At 36.3% G+C, this 16963-nt stretch overlaps 1 protein-coding gene across 1 annotated transcript in view; it reads left to right on the top strand.

Moving 5' to 3' along the window:
- Nucleotides 1-5550: 5550 nt before the first annotated feature.
- Nucleotides 5551-16963, top strand: part of LOC122577231 — a 56745-nt gene continuing 45332 nt past the window's right edge. Inside the window, exons 1-2 of the mRNA XM_043748395.1 lie at nucleotides 5551-7073; nucleotides 7168-7545. Coding sequence (XP_043604330.1) covers nucleotides 7353-7545 — 193 coding nt within the window. The 5' untranslated portion in view covers nucleotides 5551-7073; nucleotides 7168-7352. The remainder of the gene's footprint in view (nucleotides 7074-7167; nucleotides 7546-16963) is intronic.

The raw sequence follows: 16963 nt of genomic DNA, 5'->3' as shown, positions 1-16963 counted from the left end.
CTTAAGTCAATAGCCACAATCTCCTAAGGAAACAATTCGTTAAATCTTATTCGTTACACCTGTTTTTACTAGAACAGATAGGATGCCAGTGATGGAGATGCTGATGTAATGAGAATTCGACCCTTTGCGTCTAAAAATCTTGGCAACTGGATTTTACACTGATCTATCAGTGAGATGTTTGAATCTATGAACGTTTAATCTTCAATTTGTAGAACTATTTGTCGTTTGGAATAGAAAAGATTTTTAAAGAACGTGTTTGCAAAAGATTTTCAACCTCTTTTCTTTCGTACGAAACATTCTAACGCGTTCTACATTTAGTATCGTTAACCCACCACATCCGCAGAGAAGATATCTCGTGAACTAATTTTTACCTGAGTCTATGAGCGATATATCTGCCACTTTAATCAAAGAATACAAGAAATATTTCGTCCAAAGTGTAAGATAAACTCCGATACATTGCGTTAAGGTTTTATCTCGTAATAAAGAAAGAGAGAGAGAGAGAGGGGAACGTGTATGCTAATCCAAATCCGCACGCTGGCAGCGTTACTTTACGAAAGAGCTTCGAAGCCATAGGTCTATGGGTATCTATACAATTACGAAAAACTAGTTTGTCTGTACCCCACTGCATCATCTGTGCAAGGCATATACGGTTCCTAGAAAAGACTATGATGCTGAGAGGCCCTTCAAATTGGTTTAGTGCTAAATAATACTCAATGACTTCGAGAACTAAGAAAACTAAACATTAGAAAAGATGTGGAGTTTTCCTTAATGTGGGATCCACTTCAACACATTGCAAGATATTTCTACAATTAGGAAAGAGCAGAAGGATTAATCACCAAAATACGTTTTTTCGTACGAAGCTTGTAAACGTTGGAATTTCACGTCCCCTTTGTTTTTTTTTTGAGATTCGAAATATCCCTTTCCCTTAAAATATAACTTCGCGTAAGTTGCAATGCATCAAAATATATTTCCTGCGCACACGTAACAAAATCAGTCGAACGCAAAATACACATTAAACAAACGCACCGTAAATAATTGAGAACTGTATGCATAATAACGCCAGTTTCCTTTGCATAATCGTACGATCATTTTACGATCACGTTTGATATCCGTGACGGATTCCATGGGATTCATCTTCCGCGAATCCGTTCGACCTTTATCGGCCGATCGATCGACTCTCCCGCCTCTTGAACACGTGCTGCAGAACCGTACGGCACCGGTGCGATGGTTAACGGTGATTCGCTTTCGAACGAGCGCGGCGTGCTCGTAAAAGTTGCGACCTTCGATAAATCAACCTTGAACGCAGGGATGCGGATAGAGCTTCCACGCTTGCCCGAGGCTCATGCTCGTCCTCGCGACACCCCTGAACGAACCACTCAGCCCTCTGCGTGCTATTGCGTAAGATTACTATATGAGAGCGGGCAGGGCAACCTTGAAGAGCCTCTGCTACGAGCTGCCTCGACAATGATCCATCGAGACTCTACCAGAGGAGTAACAGCGTTCTGTGCTCTGTGTTAGTCGCATCTTCCAATGTGAAATATGAAGTTCGGGCCAGATGACGAAATTGATGGCGAACTGATATCTGGATCGAGGTGACTGGACATTTGCCAGATACCCTTCTCCGAGGATTTTGAAGCAGATGGTACACGGAGACATGTAACATATGATGCGCTCTTTTTTGTATCGAGAATTTGGATTCTCATCAAAGTTAAGGGTTTTTGTAGAACTTAAGGATCAAGAGGACAAAATTAAAATTAGAGAAAAATTTGTGACACGAATTTTGGGTATAATAAGTTATTAATACTTGCACAATAAATCATTTTAATAATAGTGGTGGATTTGTAAGTTGTAAATTGCAGGTTGTAGAGACAGAGATAGATTATGGATTTTCTCTGTACGTATAATTCATTGAATAGCTTAATGCGCATGGCAGACGTATGTGAATTATTAATAGCGTGAAGCCTTCCAAATTTATATTGTATTACATTTATGTATAAATAAACAAATATTTTCTTCGGTTGATAAAAAATTATAGTCGTCGGTATCTATCGTCTGTTGACGATACGCAAGTCACGGAACGTGTTAATTATAAAATGAACTAGAAAAAGTGTTAATTACAGTTATTATGTGGTACGAACTTGTTAATTTCTAATTCAAGCGCTGCTGTTCTTCGAATTAAATAAAGTAACCACATGTTAGGTATAATTGATACTATTATTTTTTATTCAATTGGGAAGGTATAATTGACTTACTTAATAAGTCATTGTGGTAGCAAACAATTATCGCGATGAGCTTTTGTGCGAAACTTTCTATGCTGATTAGAAGTAGGAAGAAGATCGACCAACAAGTTAAAAGTTTCTCTGTTCTAGTAGTTAACAAGAACACGAATGTTGTACATTCTTCTATATAGTAAATGTAAAATGTATGCTAGAGAAGATGCGAGAGATACATTGTCGAAACTTCCATTGTCTTATGGGTGAAGGAAAGTTAAATTGAATCCTGAACAAGTACAGAAACAGTTCAGTTAGAACGGATCAGTTTGGACATTAATGATATTAATATATTTTGTTTCAAATCCATTACTAATGTTACGTTATTACAAATGAGAAGAATGAAATGATATTCCAAGAATTTATAACGAAACAAATGTTTATTTTTTATTCTGCCGTAATGACCTAATATCGCTTATCGTGTGATACGTAATACTATTTAACGAGTTTCCTCTTTAAGAATTTTTATGATTTCTAAGTTATTAATGGATCTGAAACTAGGTAACAGTAGGTAGTAGGTAACAGATATGTACCTACATATAGATATTAATAAGATCTTAGGATTGTGGAATATTCGTAATTGATATAATTTTAAAAGGGAATAATCACGATATTAATTTTAGACGATAATGATACATTAAAACTCTATCATTTAAAAAAACAGCTAATATCTTAAAAGCTATTAGTTAATATCGATTAACTATATATATATATACTCTTCAGTTATTCACTAAGCAAAGACATTACTATATTAAACAGGTAGTGTTCCTTCCACTGCCAATATTTGATTCGTTCACCTAAATTGTTTAGAAATATAATCTTGTTACATCGATCAACGTATTCAAGGTATCGCTAATACCATAATATTAATCAAGTGACCCACAATTAGAAAGAATACGAAAGGATAGGAAAAGCACTAAATAATTTATTTCATTATATAAAATTGGCTTAAAATATTATCAATTTTTCGAAGATTCGAAAACTTTAGTGCGATATGTTTCGTCTCAACGCATAAGACGGAAGCTTTTAAACGATCAGCGATGGACATCGGCATTTTCATGAATCGCATTCGCAATTCATCGGTCGTGAAATAACGAGTTTCGCGTAATGTTTGCCTCGCAGGGCTGCGAGTTTATTACCCTGAAACATCGTTGTTGCCAAGAAAACCATAATTTGAGAGCGAGTACGATGTTACATTTCACCAAGCCTTCGACATGCCAATGAATGGACGTTATTATTAGTTAATTTGTTGCGAGCGTACGAAAGATAATCCGTACAAAGGTATCATACCATCATACCGTACGTAGCATACCTTGTTCATGAGAAAATATTAATTACTTTATCCGCAATGAAACACGTACTTCGCGTTACTATTACATATTTAGTATCGTGTATTACAATAGCGAAAGAATGTTGCCGAGATTAATTAATTTTTGATAAATCATAATTAAAATACTCAGTATTGAAAAGCGTTATGAACAACATTACGTAATTTTGTTAAATATTTTGCAAATATTTGTGTATAATGTACAATATAGATATATTCAATTGACAGATTATCTTGAATATATAACGATCAATGAAAACTAGAAGATTAACAAGTTCTTATATTATTGGATTATAAAGTTATTTTATTGCACGAAGGATCGCGTAGTTAGCACATTATATGATAATATTAATTACGTTTAAAGTCGAACGGAAATACCTGGAGGTGCATACAGGCTGAGAAAGAGGATGAAAATTATGGTTGACGCATTAAATCAGATACGTTTAAGGCGATGCCCGACTAATGGCCCTGGTATTTAATAACGATGCCACCACGTATTTTGCTCACGTTGACTTCTTATAACAGTTCGCATGACATACGCATGCGAGTGCGTTTCCTTTTTATTGTGTGTAAAACATATGGGATATTGTTACACTTCCGCAATTATACAGTCCTACGTCATAACATCTTGATATTTGTCAGTGTTCGTGCAAGAATGCAAGAACCTTTAACACAACCAGTTCTTTGTCAATTTACAATACCAAAATCATATCATGTATGAAATGTTAACAATTTCTTTGTTCTGGAAACAAAAAAGCAACAAGTATACATTTTTTATTAACTTGGTCATTTCATTCTGTACTAATTGCAACTTTAATCAATTTTTCTTTCTTAATTTCTTTATCTTAAACGTGTCAGCTGTTTCAATAATAGTCGATGCGGTATAAAAGTACTATATCTTGTTTCTGCTTTATAAAATGTTACGAATATTTAAGTGACGCATATAAATTGAACATACGATGAAATAAATAAGTTTTTTCAAATGACGACTGTGAATTCCTAAAGCAATAAATTTTCGAGCTTGGAGCAACTGGAACAACTGTCTCTTATCTCAAATAAGTAATGCGCAAACTAATTTACTGGCGACGACAGCTTTATTGTCTTGAAAAGACATACAGCGTTACATACACATCATAGCGTCTTCTCCTCGTATATTAAAGATATAAATTCGCGATATCAAACCTTCAGAACCTAAAATTCTAAGATTAATGTCATGCGAAGGTTTTGCGTCATTTGCAGACGTAATGTAAATACGGCTGCATCAAAACTTCAAAGTGCAAAAGATACGCATCATGTGGTCCATTTTTAAATTCAACGTTCCAAGACTTCGTCGGTGTCTACATTTTTATAGTGTTAAATAAAACAGGCGAGAAAACGAGAATACGCAAGTACATTACGTCAACAGAGCTGCTGTTAAAAGACATTTACAAAAAGAACAAATAAAATACAAGTCTCACTTTTCTTTACGTTAATCCAATTAATCACTAATAAAATCACCCAAAATCAACGATGATGTAAATTTAATAAATTACAGCCTTCTGATGCTTTACAATAAGCAGAAATACATGGAGCAGTGGACTTGTTAACAATCGATTAACACCAATTAAATTAACGTTAACACTCCATTTATCACAATGCTGAAAACCCGTGAATTATCGACTAATTTATTTTTCCAACCGGATGCTCAAGTTGAAGCCGCGATGAAAAAAACGATGCATACTTGGGGAGCATTTTATTCCAAGAATGCAATTGTAACGGGCATATACGGCGGCGGCTATGAAAGCATACGACAGCAATGCAAATGCAAGTGTAGAGGGAGGAAAAACGAGAGAAAGAAAGGGACAGAGTCAGGCGAGAAAGAGAGAGAGAAAGAGAAGAAAAGGTTGGGTAGTGGCCGCGGTAAATGGTGCGAGAGAGAGGAAGGGAGAAGCCACGACGCGACGGTGAGGAGCATTCGAGTCAGCTTGACGGTGCCGGTCGCCTCAGTATGCCGCGCAGCGCGCAGGCTCGCGTACGCGTATTGTTTCTCTCTGTTCTCGTCTCCCTCGCTCTCCTTTCTTTCCTTACTTTCCCTCTCTCTCCCTCTTGTTGTCTTGTATGCACGTAGCGCGGCTAGAATACGCAAGTACAAAACATCTCGCGGGTCACTGTTTTTGCGTTTACGTGTCGTCGTTCCGTTAAGGTTTTTTTTCTGCTTCGTTGATCACGCGCGCGAGGAGAACCCAACGAAATTCAGGTTCTTCGTATACATATCGTAACACGTTAGACGTGTACAACACGACGAAATTTCTTCGAGAACCAGTTATCGACGCGTGTGCGTGCATATACGAGGCCAGTATACGTCGTGACACAGTGACACGGTGCGTAAGGTTCGTAGTGAAGGAGAGTATGGCTCGCAGCGAAAAGCATTGAGAAAGAGCGGGAAACTCCGATATACTCGACGGATTTTCAAATCGTTTGACACATCGGAGATAGGGACGAAGCATGGTTGAACACTGGAGAAGACTCGACGCGGATAAGATGGTCTGGCAAGACGTAGCGAGTGCTGGAACGGTTACGAAACGCGGTAGAAGGAGACGTGGCACGAAATGAAGCGAGTTTATCCTCGTACGATCGATAACTATAGCACCACGGTGAATATCAAGCGGTTGGTATATCTAGCGTGCACGAACCTAACCTAGCGAACTACCTGTTCTTTCGAGCCTTGTACTTTCGTAAACACGGTCGAAGAAATTGTCTAATAATTTCTGGCTCGTCAGAAAGATGTTGACGTGAAGTTAACATTCCACACACGAAGACACAGCATAGAAGTATCCAGAATGTCAGAATGAAAAGCTTTGAGTTATTCAGGAAGTAATTTTCCTCGCGCGCCATCTTGATCCGTCGATAAATAGCGATGACAGGTGGTGGACGCGATTGTTGATCGACGACCGCGCGCGATTCGATCGCTCATGATCGAACGCTCGATACATCTTGGTGCGTGCGCGCGTGCAACGGTCGCGAGTAATCCCCGGAAGATTTCTTCCACGAGGGACGCCTACTTACGAGAAGACAGAAAATTACGAGAGGCGAGTGAAACAGCGAAGAGAAGAGAGAATCCGAGGCGCTTTTATTTTTAGCCAACGCCGGTTCGCGCATCGCAAAAACCGGTTTCCAAGTCTCTGCTCGAGCTCGGGCCACGAGGTAGTAAGGTGCGTATATACGCGAGAAGGGTTTTAGCTGAAAAGGGAGAAAGCGAGAGGGAGAGACACGCAATATAAAGGTGGAGTATGCTTCTTTCTCTGTCGGCGGGTAAAGAAAGAAAGAGTGACACGGAACGTGGAATTCTCCTAAGCCGATACATACCTCTCCCTACTCCTCTTCTTTATTCTCCCACCTCGAACTATCGATTGCGTGTATGCACGCCTGCACGCGCCTATCCATACTCGACGTGTTACGTGACATCGTATCGGGAGTGTATGATATTCGATTATCGAGTAAGTCGACGACGAGATGTTTATCATCGATGTAATTAGTCACCATATACCTTGGTATATGTATATGTCACGGGACATCGATAAATCGTTACAGTTTCTTCAATCGATTTTATTAAACAAGTGTAACAAGTCGGTGTGCATAAAGAAGAGAATGTGAATCGAACGAACGCAAGAATTAAAAAATAACGAAAGAAAGAAGAAAAGTAAAAGAAGGAAGTGTTTGTATTGGATTGTTGCGTGGCACATGAGATCGGCGAAGACACGAAAACGGCATGAAGAATGGCAACCGATTCGAGCAACCGTCAAGGTGTAAGGGCGGTCGCCACAACGACAACCGATCCGCAACGAAGCGAAAAGCGCGCCGTCGCGGCGCGAGGCGCCGCCGGTGCTCTGGCCCTCAGTATTCTGGCCTTGGTCCTCCAATCGGCGACCACCGCGACCCCCACATGGGGATACTTCACCAATCCTGACGGTGAGTCATGCTTTTGAAATTCTTTTGATTCGAACGCGCGTATTTCCTTGATCCATCACACGATGATGCGCGCAGACCAGTACCTATCGATTGCGCATGCTCAATATTTCTCGCGGTCAAATTGTCGGCTCTCGAGTTCATAGTTGCGATATCGATCGCTTATCGATTTATTTCACTGTCCGTGTCAAATACAAAAAGTGCGTCAAAGAGAGCAGGAGTTCGACGTTTAATAAATTTGTTTCGTAAATAAAATGACATGCGTATAGCTCTTGAAATAATTGGAACATTTTCTATTCAGATAAAATAGTCAATGTAAATACAAAACTGATTACTTTATTAATTCTGCTGCTCTTTTCGAGTTTACATGACTCGAAATGGATGTTATACTTTAATAAATATTGTTAGAATATAAATAGTTTTTAAATATTTGGTTTTAGTACTCAATATTATACTATCTTTCGCATATTCTTTGCTTCTTATAGATAAAGTAAAGGTAGAAGAAGATATCTAAATAGATACAAATGTGAAGAAGAAGCGAGAGCAACAGCAGGACTAAATCTATCAAATTTTTCTACTTATACGAAAGAAATCAAGTTATATACTTTTAGTCGATATTATATGCAAATATAGTAGGAAAAGTGAAACTGAGTCACAGTCATTTGAATATAACGAAGTAAAGCCTGAGTTATTACTGTTGCACAACTAACTAATGCGGTTGTCTTTGTGGTTCCTATTTCATAATTTCCATAGAAATTGCGTGCAATATGATTCTTAATAGCGGCTTGATAGTATCACGTAAAAAGCTGTATCGAGAAGTGCTATGAACACTAAAAGTTTTTGTAATTTAATATACCTATAGAAGCGAGCTTTTTCACAATATTAATATCTAGACGCTTTTATGCACCCACCTCTTATTTAAGTGTTACAAGGACATTCTTATAACAACTGTGTACAAGTTGTCATTGTACATGAATTAAAAGTTCCTACGGGTTCCTCAATGTATACTTTTCGACAGAAAGTAGCACAACCTTTCTACATATATATGTTTCCTCGTAATCTTTGTATCTCTGGATAAAATACGTCGATACACTTGCGCCACTGCTTAGAAGTAGCATCAGACTATGTCGCTATTATACTATATATACATATTTGTTATTTGAATATCATTGGTTCTACTAAGACTAATCAGAAGTCTTTTTAACCTGATTTCTAATTCAAACATCAAAAAATCTGAAAATGGAAAATTTGTCATGTAACAAGCCAGTTCTATTTAGTTTGACAATTATTAATACTAGTTTTATTATCGTATATTGTTTTTTGAAAACTAATTTAATCGCGTCACAACATTCCATTTTACATAGCTACGATGATTAAAAAGAATAAATTCATTGCATTTCGATTTGGCCGTAATTTTCTAATTAATACCTCGTTAATAACATCTGTAATAACATCTTATTAAAAAGAAGGAAATGCCCGTATATTTTTCGAGGGGTAGTGTATGTTTCGATGATAATCTTTTTATTTTTTCTCTATTCACGACGAATTCTTAAACTCGGAACTGTTCTCTTCCATACTAGCAAAATTCGACCCAATTCAGAGCACGATTTCCCGTATATCGAGTCAATTAATTCCAAAGGTAGTTTTTACAGCTGTTGCGCGTCGTATCTTTCATCATCCTACCTCCCTTCAACTTGTTTCCTCTTAGATAACAGATACAGGTTGCCCGCTACTGACTCGTTCTTTATCCTCCAGCTTTTCCTGCTAGACTCGATGGAATGTTCAAGTACGAGCTAATATAGTAGCACGTTTATTGCATTATGCGACTTAGTAGCATCGGGTTAATCGCGCATCTCTAGGCGAAACATTTTCAATGACTGCACAGAAGTCGAGGAGCTGTGGGTCGTAAGAAGTTTCGTCTATGACTACGGTAAATAATATGTATACGGCTGGAATAATTACAGTTCTGCAGGATATTAAGAAGTTTATTAGCAATAATCATTTTAGTTGTAGTCTAGATCCTCTACAATATCCTACAGGCGATATTTTACTATGTGCACTAAATAAATAAAATATATATTTTTACCAACTGCAATATCTGCAAAATCCGTTTTAATATATTAAATAGCAGTAAACTATTATACACAAACATACATATATCAAACGTGTCGCGCATACTGTGGTGTGCAAATATTGATACGAGTGTCGCTGTATGTACTATATTTCACACCGTGGTTCAAATAAACCAGAACCCCGAGCTCCGCATGTAACAGCGAAACACATATCACATCATAGCTGTAAAAAGATCAGTAGCATAAAACATGTACTATTTACGTAAAACATTCTCACGCAATTGAGTTATCGAAATATCGTCCGAAAATTCGCGAGATCATTTTATTAATTAACGTAGAAAGTAAAGTGTTACGAATCCAACAAGTAATCTACAATAGAATAATTTAAGGAAGTACCGTTCGTTAAAAAAATAATATGGCACATTTTATTCTCGGAATAGAGGGTTTCTGAGGATTTAAGAAGTTCGCTCTTTTGAATTTCCGACGCGAACAACTTTCCATTTACACGGTACTGTATAAATCCTTTGTTTGCAGGAAAATTGAAATTATTTCTCTCGCGACGTCTGCAAGTCAGACGGGAACGAGAACGGTATTAACATTGTCCTTGTTCCGCTGGTTGTTTCTTGAAACAGCAAATATGCTGTAATTCTCATTATAATTCTCGACATATATCCTTCATTTCCCAGTGCTCCATGAAACTTCGAAGTGTCGCTCAATGCCAGCGTTCGTTACACGTTGCGTAATCTTACTAAACTAATCTTACTTAAATGCAAATTACGTGCAGATCCTTGCTTCGTACGCGTTGCGTGTCCAAGTTTATTGGACTCGTGTAACGAAATCTAGATCCAAGGTTTAGTAGCATAAACGGTAAATGAACTTGCGGATTAATCTGTTTATCTTTATAGTTTATAACGTTTCATCGTGAAACGTTTAAGCACTTACTGCATTTTCTAAGCGAGATAATTCCTTGCAATTTTATCATTTCTTTCATTATAAAATACATTGAAGTATCTTTATCACGGATATAGTCGACATATAGTTTTAAACATGATAAAATCAGAAAACAAGAATTTATTGGAATAATTCCATAATATGTACATGAACTCAGTCGAAGATCATAGGGGAACTTACACACATGTTTTAAAATTTAATGTGCTGACACATATCACCGAGACTGTGTTTTCCTTCGCCTTGGAGTCGATACGTGTTCCAGGAATATTATCATAAAAGTAGTCATGTCATTGATTTTTCATACAAGTTCATGAATTTAAAGTGTTTAAAGTATTAGGTTGTCCCAAAAGTATCTTTGGTTTCATAAGGAAATGCACAACATGTTCCGGAACAAAAATGGTCATACATAATTCGATAAAATAATATAAAATAAAAACTGTTGTGCATCCGTTATTTCCTTATAAAACGAAAGAAACTTTTGGAACAACGTAATATTTAAAGCATTAAAAGACCTTCAACTGTACCATATTATATTAATTTACACGTGCCAGAATTTGTCGCAATATTTTTCAAAATAATTTAATAGGAAAACGTTTAACTATCTGGTTAAGATAGAAATAAAGAACAAAACGTTTGCACAATTAGTCGCGCGAACAATCGATACCGAGATGACCATTCTATTGTAGCTGTACGAGGAACAGAACAAGTGTCGATAACCTCTCGTTTCTTTTTCCATCAGTAAACGCTTAAATACAGTCGATGCGATTGATTGGTCGTTTTTCATGGTTCGTTGTTCCATTGCGGTTTTTTACTCCCTGGTCGATATTCGTTCCACACTTAAGCACAATTATCAAGGTGCATCATGGTTGCCCAATCCCACGAGTTGTAGGCTTTCCGCCTACCGAGTACGAGGTCTACCTGTTGTCTGAAGAAAGTCTTGTGAATGCTTTATATGCACTTGCTATGTTCAGGTATAAAATACTGGCAAAGACTGGTGTTACGACATGGTTACAAGATTATTCGATGCATAGTGTTGTGCTGGTTAAAAATTATTTCGAATAATGAATACGACAATTATGGATGTATAAAAATTATTTCAAATTAATAGCGAATAATGAATTAATCAAATTTATTTGTTATCTTTTATTCATTATCCGAAGTCTTCAAACAAACAAAAAGAATATAATTCTTCTTTCAATGAAATTTATTTGAATTTTTAACATTCTACAGTTATTGGAAAAGTAGATGATAAATAGGTTGCGAGTATTTATACAAATTTGTATTTTATAAACATTTAAAAAGTAGCCAAAGATTTGTTGAATATTATAATGAATGCTGTCCTTTGGATATTTTACATAGGTATTCTTGTATTAGGTTGTCCGAAATGTTTCTTTAGTTTTATAAGGAAATAATAGACGCACAAGGTTTTTTGTTTTATATCAGTTTATTGAATTATGCACGGATATAATAATAGAAATAGAACGAATTGGATCATACCTAATTCAATAAAATAATATAAAACAGAAATTGTTGCTCGTTTATTATCACCTTATGAAACGAATGAAACTTTTCGAACAACCTAATATATCATGTGTTATGTGTTTTGTATATTAAAAATCAGCAGCTTTTATTTATATATATAACTTTTTTCAATTATTGTAAGATAGTAAATAGAAATTGGTTAATCGAAAAGCTGCACTGCGTATCGCAATAAAAAAGCTGTGCCGTGTGAAAAAGAGTACATATAAATATATTTCTTCTTAAATATAAAATTTATTTGAGTAACTTTCAATGTTGATATAATGTGTAATTAAACACGATGCAGGGTATACGCAATCGCGATAAATCCGGTCGATGTTTCGTTTGATGTATTCCTTTCATAGGGAGTCTTGGTTAATCGAAACACAATGCAAATATTATACTGATTTTCAAACATGATTTCTCTCTTTATTGGTATGTCGATGGAGATTTTGCAATACTAATGCAACAAACACAGTTTGTTGTGGTAATGAATGTGGGGGTAAATGAATGAAAAATTTAAATTAGCGTGAAGTATTCTAATGGAACTTTTACGTGGACGAGTAAATGGGAAAGCTTAATGGGTATTTTTTTCTGATGCATCCAAGTTATATGGATGTTATTAAAAAATATTAGTACATTATCAATGTATTAATGACTTAGGTATGAGTAAAAAATATATATATATATATCATTATATATATATATATATATATATATATCATCATCATATATATATATCAAGTCATTAATTAATTTCTATGTCTTCTTTATATATAGAAGTCATAAATAATATATTTACGTTAATAGTGAATTTAATATTCTTTGTGTATTATACTGTGCATATACGCTATATACGGATAAATGTAGCTAGAATGAAACGGCATGCGTGACCCTAGCAGGTGGTTACTACGATGCTCTACCTGTGGTAAATATTTTATGTGTGTGAACGTGAACGTGTGTTTACGATGGGTGCATGTGTGAATGAGCGTTACAGGTGCGTACCTACCCATAAGGCTTCTTTCATTAAGAAGAATCCTGCGCTATCTTATTCTAAGGCTCTTACAGCTCGAATATCTTAAAAAATTTTGAGTCACTTAAAGCATACTTAATTCAACGACAATCTTTATCTCGTTACTTTAATCCTCCTAATATGAATTTTAATATGTAAAAAATTACGTATGAAAATTTTTTTCGAAAACTGTGTCATATAGAATTTCGATAAAAGTCGATGATTGATAACGAATTACAGAATCCGACTTGCTTCTTACGCTACTTTCACGTTTCCCTTGTGCAAGAAGGTTTCTCGGATTAACGCACGGTCAGCATAGAGATGCTAATTAAACCCTGAGAAAGGTTGCGCGATTAGTGCTCCGAGATTAACACGTGACACGAATATTCCACGCCTAAAGCATCTAAAGCTTCGTTTAGATTCAAGCAACGACTTAAACCACTTTATCACTGACAACGCGTTGTTTATTCCACTTCAAATATCCTCTCTACTCAACTTTCAGAATACGTCGTTTTAAGCATCAATTTTATTTTGTTGCTCTTTTGAAATCAGATTACACTAGAAATCCATTTATTTAATTTAGTTAATGTCCGATTAAATGAACTTCTCTTTGTTTGACAAGTGAGATGACTCGAATTAAAACGTTATTAAATAAAAAAAAAAGTCGTCGAGGAAATGGAGAATAAGGTAATAATGGAAGAGAATTAGTGACTTCAGGAAAAGATAAATTAGAAAATTTTCTTCGTCCTTTGCGATGCACACGACTTTCAGGGACGCTTTATCGATCCTGTTTTCTAGACACAGAAGCCCGAGTTTCTTTCTGTCCGCAAGACAGAATGGTTCTCAACTGTAAGAATTGTGGCTTTGAATACTGTTACTCGCGTGATTCACGTCTCGAATAATGTGGCCGTCTTTACAATAAAGTAACCAACTACCGTTTGTTGGCTGACTGGAATATCGCAATTAGAATGTGCTACATACATGTGGAGAACCTTTACCGTGTAATTTTTCTCGTCTTTCGTGGCCACAAAGCGAAACAGCCGGAGGGAACTGTCTGGCATCGATTAAACTCTGATATTCTAAGAGATAGATGTTCTTGAACGATGGTTAAAATAATTTACGAAGAGGTAAAGAGGAGAATGTTAGCACTTCAAGCTGGGTATAAGCAACTTTCTATAGGTTGTTCTTATAGTAGGTTTTTCCTATAGTTTCAGTAGTGTGTAATATCGATGTTACTAATATATTATAGATTTCTGTCTGTGGAATTTTTCATAGAATTAGTTTCCTCGTATTAAAATATTAGAGTTTTCACTACGTGAAAGTGCATCTTTAGGGAACAGTAAGTGAAAAATGTAGGTTTCTAAGAAAAATAATTTCAAGTGGAAACTTTGAATGAAAACTATTTTGTAATTATTCAATAGTGTAATCATTCACAAGTGTGAAATTTCTTGAACAAATATAATAATAATACGTGTATACGATAATCTTCGGCTCATTGGAGCAAATCATTTTCCAATTACGTCAATCAAAATTCTTTTTGAACCTACTACATAGCCAATGAAAAGTAACTAGAACAACTGGTTTGATCGATTTTAGTATTTCCGTTGATTCCATTAAGAAGCAAACGTAAAACGTAAAGTATACGTCCCGCGTGTATCGCCATAAAAGAAGCAGTACGATACGCTGGTACGCCAGGTACGTCGTCCATACATAGTGGAGTAGCAGCCTCGCAGGTGTAAGTAGGTGGCTTTGGATACTGTTACACACGCATACGCGCACGGGGAATCGTGCAATGAGCAGGGAATAGCTGAGTGCGTGTGGTAAAAATGATAATCAGAGCCTGAGAAACGGGAGCTACCGGAAAGGTTCCGCGATAGGGTTGATAAGTTTCGTGCTAGCACGAACATTTTTCGAAACTCGATCGTAGCGGAATTGTGACATGTTTACATCGAAACGAGTGCTTTGGAATATCTTGAATCTCTTCCAATATCCATACACTCGAAGATGATGAAAAATTCAATTCGCTTCTTATATTGGTTTCAAGGTGGCGAGAAATTTGAATCATTTAAAATTTAAACGATTCGGTACCTAATCGATAAATCATAAATACTGAGCTTTTACAATTGTTGCAAGTCTTAAATCTTGATTATTGCATCTTGAATACCGTATATCGAAAATCCTTGGACGTTTTGAAAGTCTTAATATAGATCTCGCAAGTCTTGAAAGTAGGCCGTGAAAGTCTCGAATGACAGTTTTAATAGATTCCAAAGTCTTGGAACTCGATGAATAACGAACATTGTATTCACAATCTCTTACATTATATTCCATCTTCAATTTCTCGTATTTACTTTCGATATCTTATATAAGATATTGTTTACTCGAGCTTTCAATACTTGGAAATCTATCAAGTATCAGTTGAATATCATTATCGAAGCTCTACAATTTTAAACTCGTCGATTCTCTAGATCACAGGCTTACCAAGGTTTTAAATATCGAATCATGTTCGAAGTAATTCGAATCTCCACGGTACCGAGAATCTTCTAACTATTTCGAAACTTAGATCCAATCGATCATCGTTATTTACACGTAGACAATACTTGGAACATGCGTATTTGCCCGAGGTTCGTGGTGCAGGAGCTAAAATAGTTCCCAGTAGGAACCGTTCGATAGACAGGTTAACGAACGAATAAGTATGTATGTTCATACACGGTGGAAAAAGTGAGAGTATTACGAGGTTCGACGCTCGCACCGTCTATCTCCGTTAGTTGCCACGGCGAAAAGATCGAGATTACGAGTCTGGTAGAGGGTGATGTTTGATGGTTACGGAAAACAGGCAGAACTGGTATAAGAAGTGGTTGAAGTAGGTTAATGGATTCGATGAAGTATCGCGTAGAACGGTGGAAATAAACGACGGAAGACCGGTTAGGAAGGATAAACGGGCGTGTGCGTAAAGCGGTCGTAAAATCGCGGAAAAACGACGAGGCGAAGATGTTCGAAGATATGTAGCCGCGTTGAATGGGCCCAGTGGTCGATTCGAATCGTTCCAAAGGATAAAGTTAGCTTAATGGATAGCGCGATGGATGGCATCGAGTCGTTATACCGTGCTTGCGTGGTAAATTACTCGTACGTACGCGTATGAGCATTATTCGATTTAAGACGATTCCCTCGCCGGAGAACCTGTTATAGCAATGATTACATCGCATCTGCTGAACGTATCGTCAGGAATACGCGATCATCTGATTCATTGGTTATACTGTTACTTGCATATTAATCTTGTTTTCGTTACACGGACCGTGAGGGATGTTGAAAAACGCCTGATTTAATGTGGAAATTAAATCGCTGAATGTTACGATAAATGCATTTGACAAACAGTCAGTTTCCAAGCTCTGCTGCATAGTTTCTTTTTATTGATATTAGTAAAATGTTATTAACTATTCCGGTTAGTTTTATTTGATAAAGCTTGAGGTCTTGTCGAGATTGGCCTTAGTAATGAGAAATGTTTTATTTACCCGCGGTAAATTAAATCCTTGCATAGCTCTCTTTAATTAAAATATTATTGATTATCACGTCTATCAATATTTCATAAAATTTAAATTCTTGTCGGGTTCAACCTTCCCATTAGAAAGAAGAATTACGACGAGACCGTTGGATTCGTTAGTTACGCTTTTACATGTAAGACAAATCTTGTTTTTCTTGCACGATTGTAAGGAATTTTGAAAATGTTTGATTTATGCGCAGCACGTTATATAGTTGAATAACCAGTTTTCTTTTAAGATTAATTCAAAGTTAGAATACACGATTTCCTTCAGTAACTCCTGAAATATCATCGATCAAATATTGCTAAAAGAAAGATTTCTTAAATATTTTA

Source organism: Bombus pyrosoma, linkage group LG2 (assembly GCF_014825855.1).
Source record: "Bombus pyrosoma isolate SC7728 linkage group LG2, ASM1482585v1, whole genome shotgun sequence".
Lineage (NCBI taxonomy): Eukaryota > Metazoa > Arthropoda > Insecta > Hymenoptera > Apidae > Bombus > Bombus pyrosoma.
Note: the sequence above shows the minus strand (reverse complement) of the source record. Positions and strands in the feature narration are given on the sequence as shown.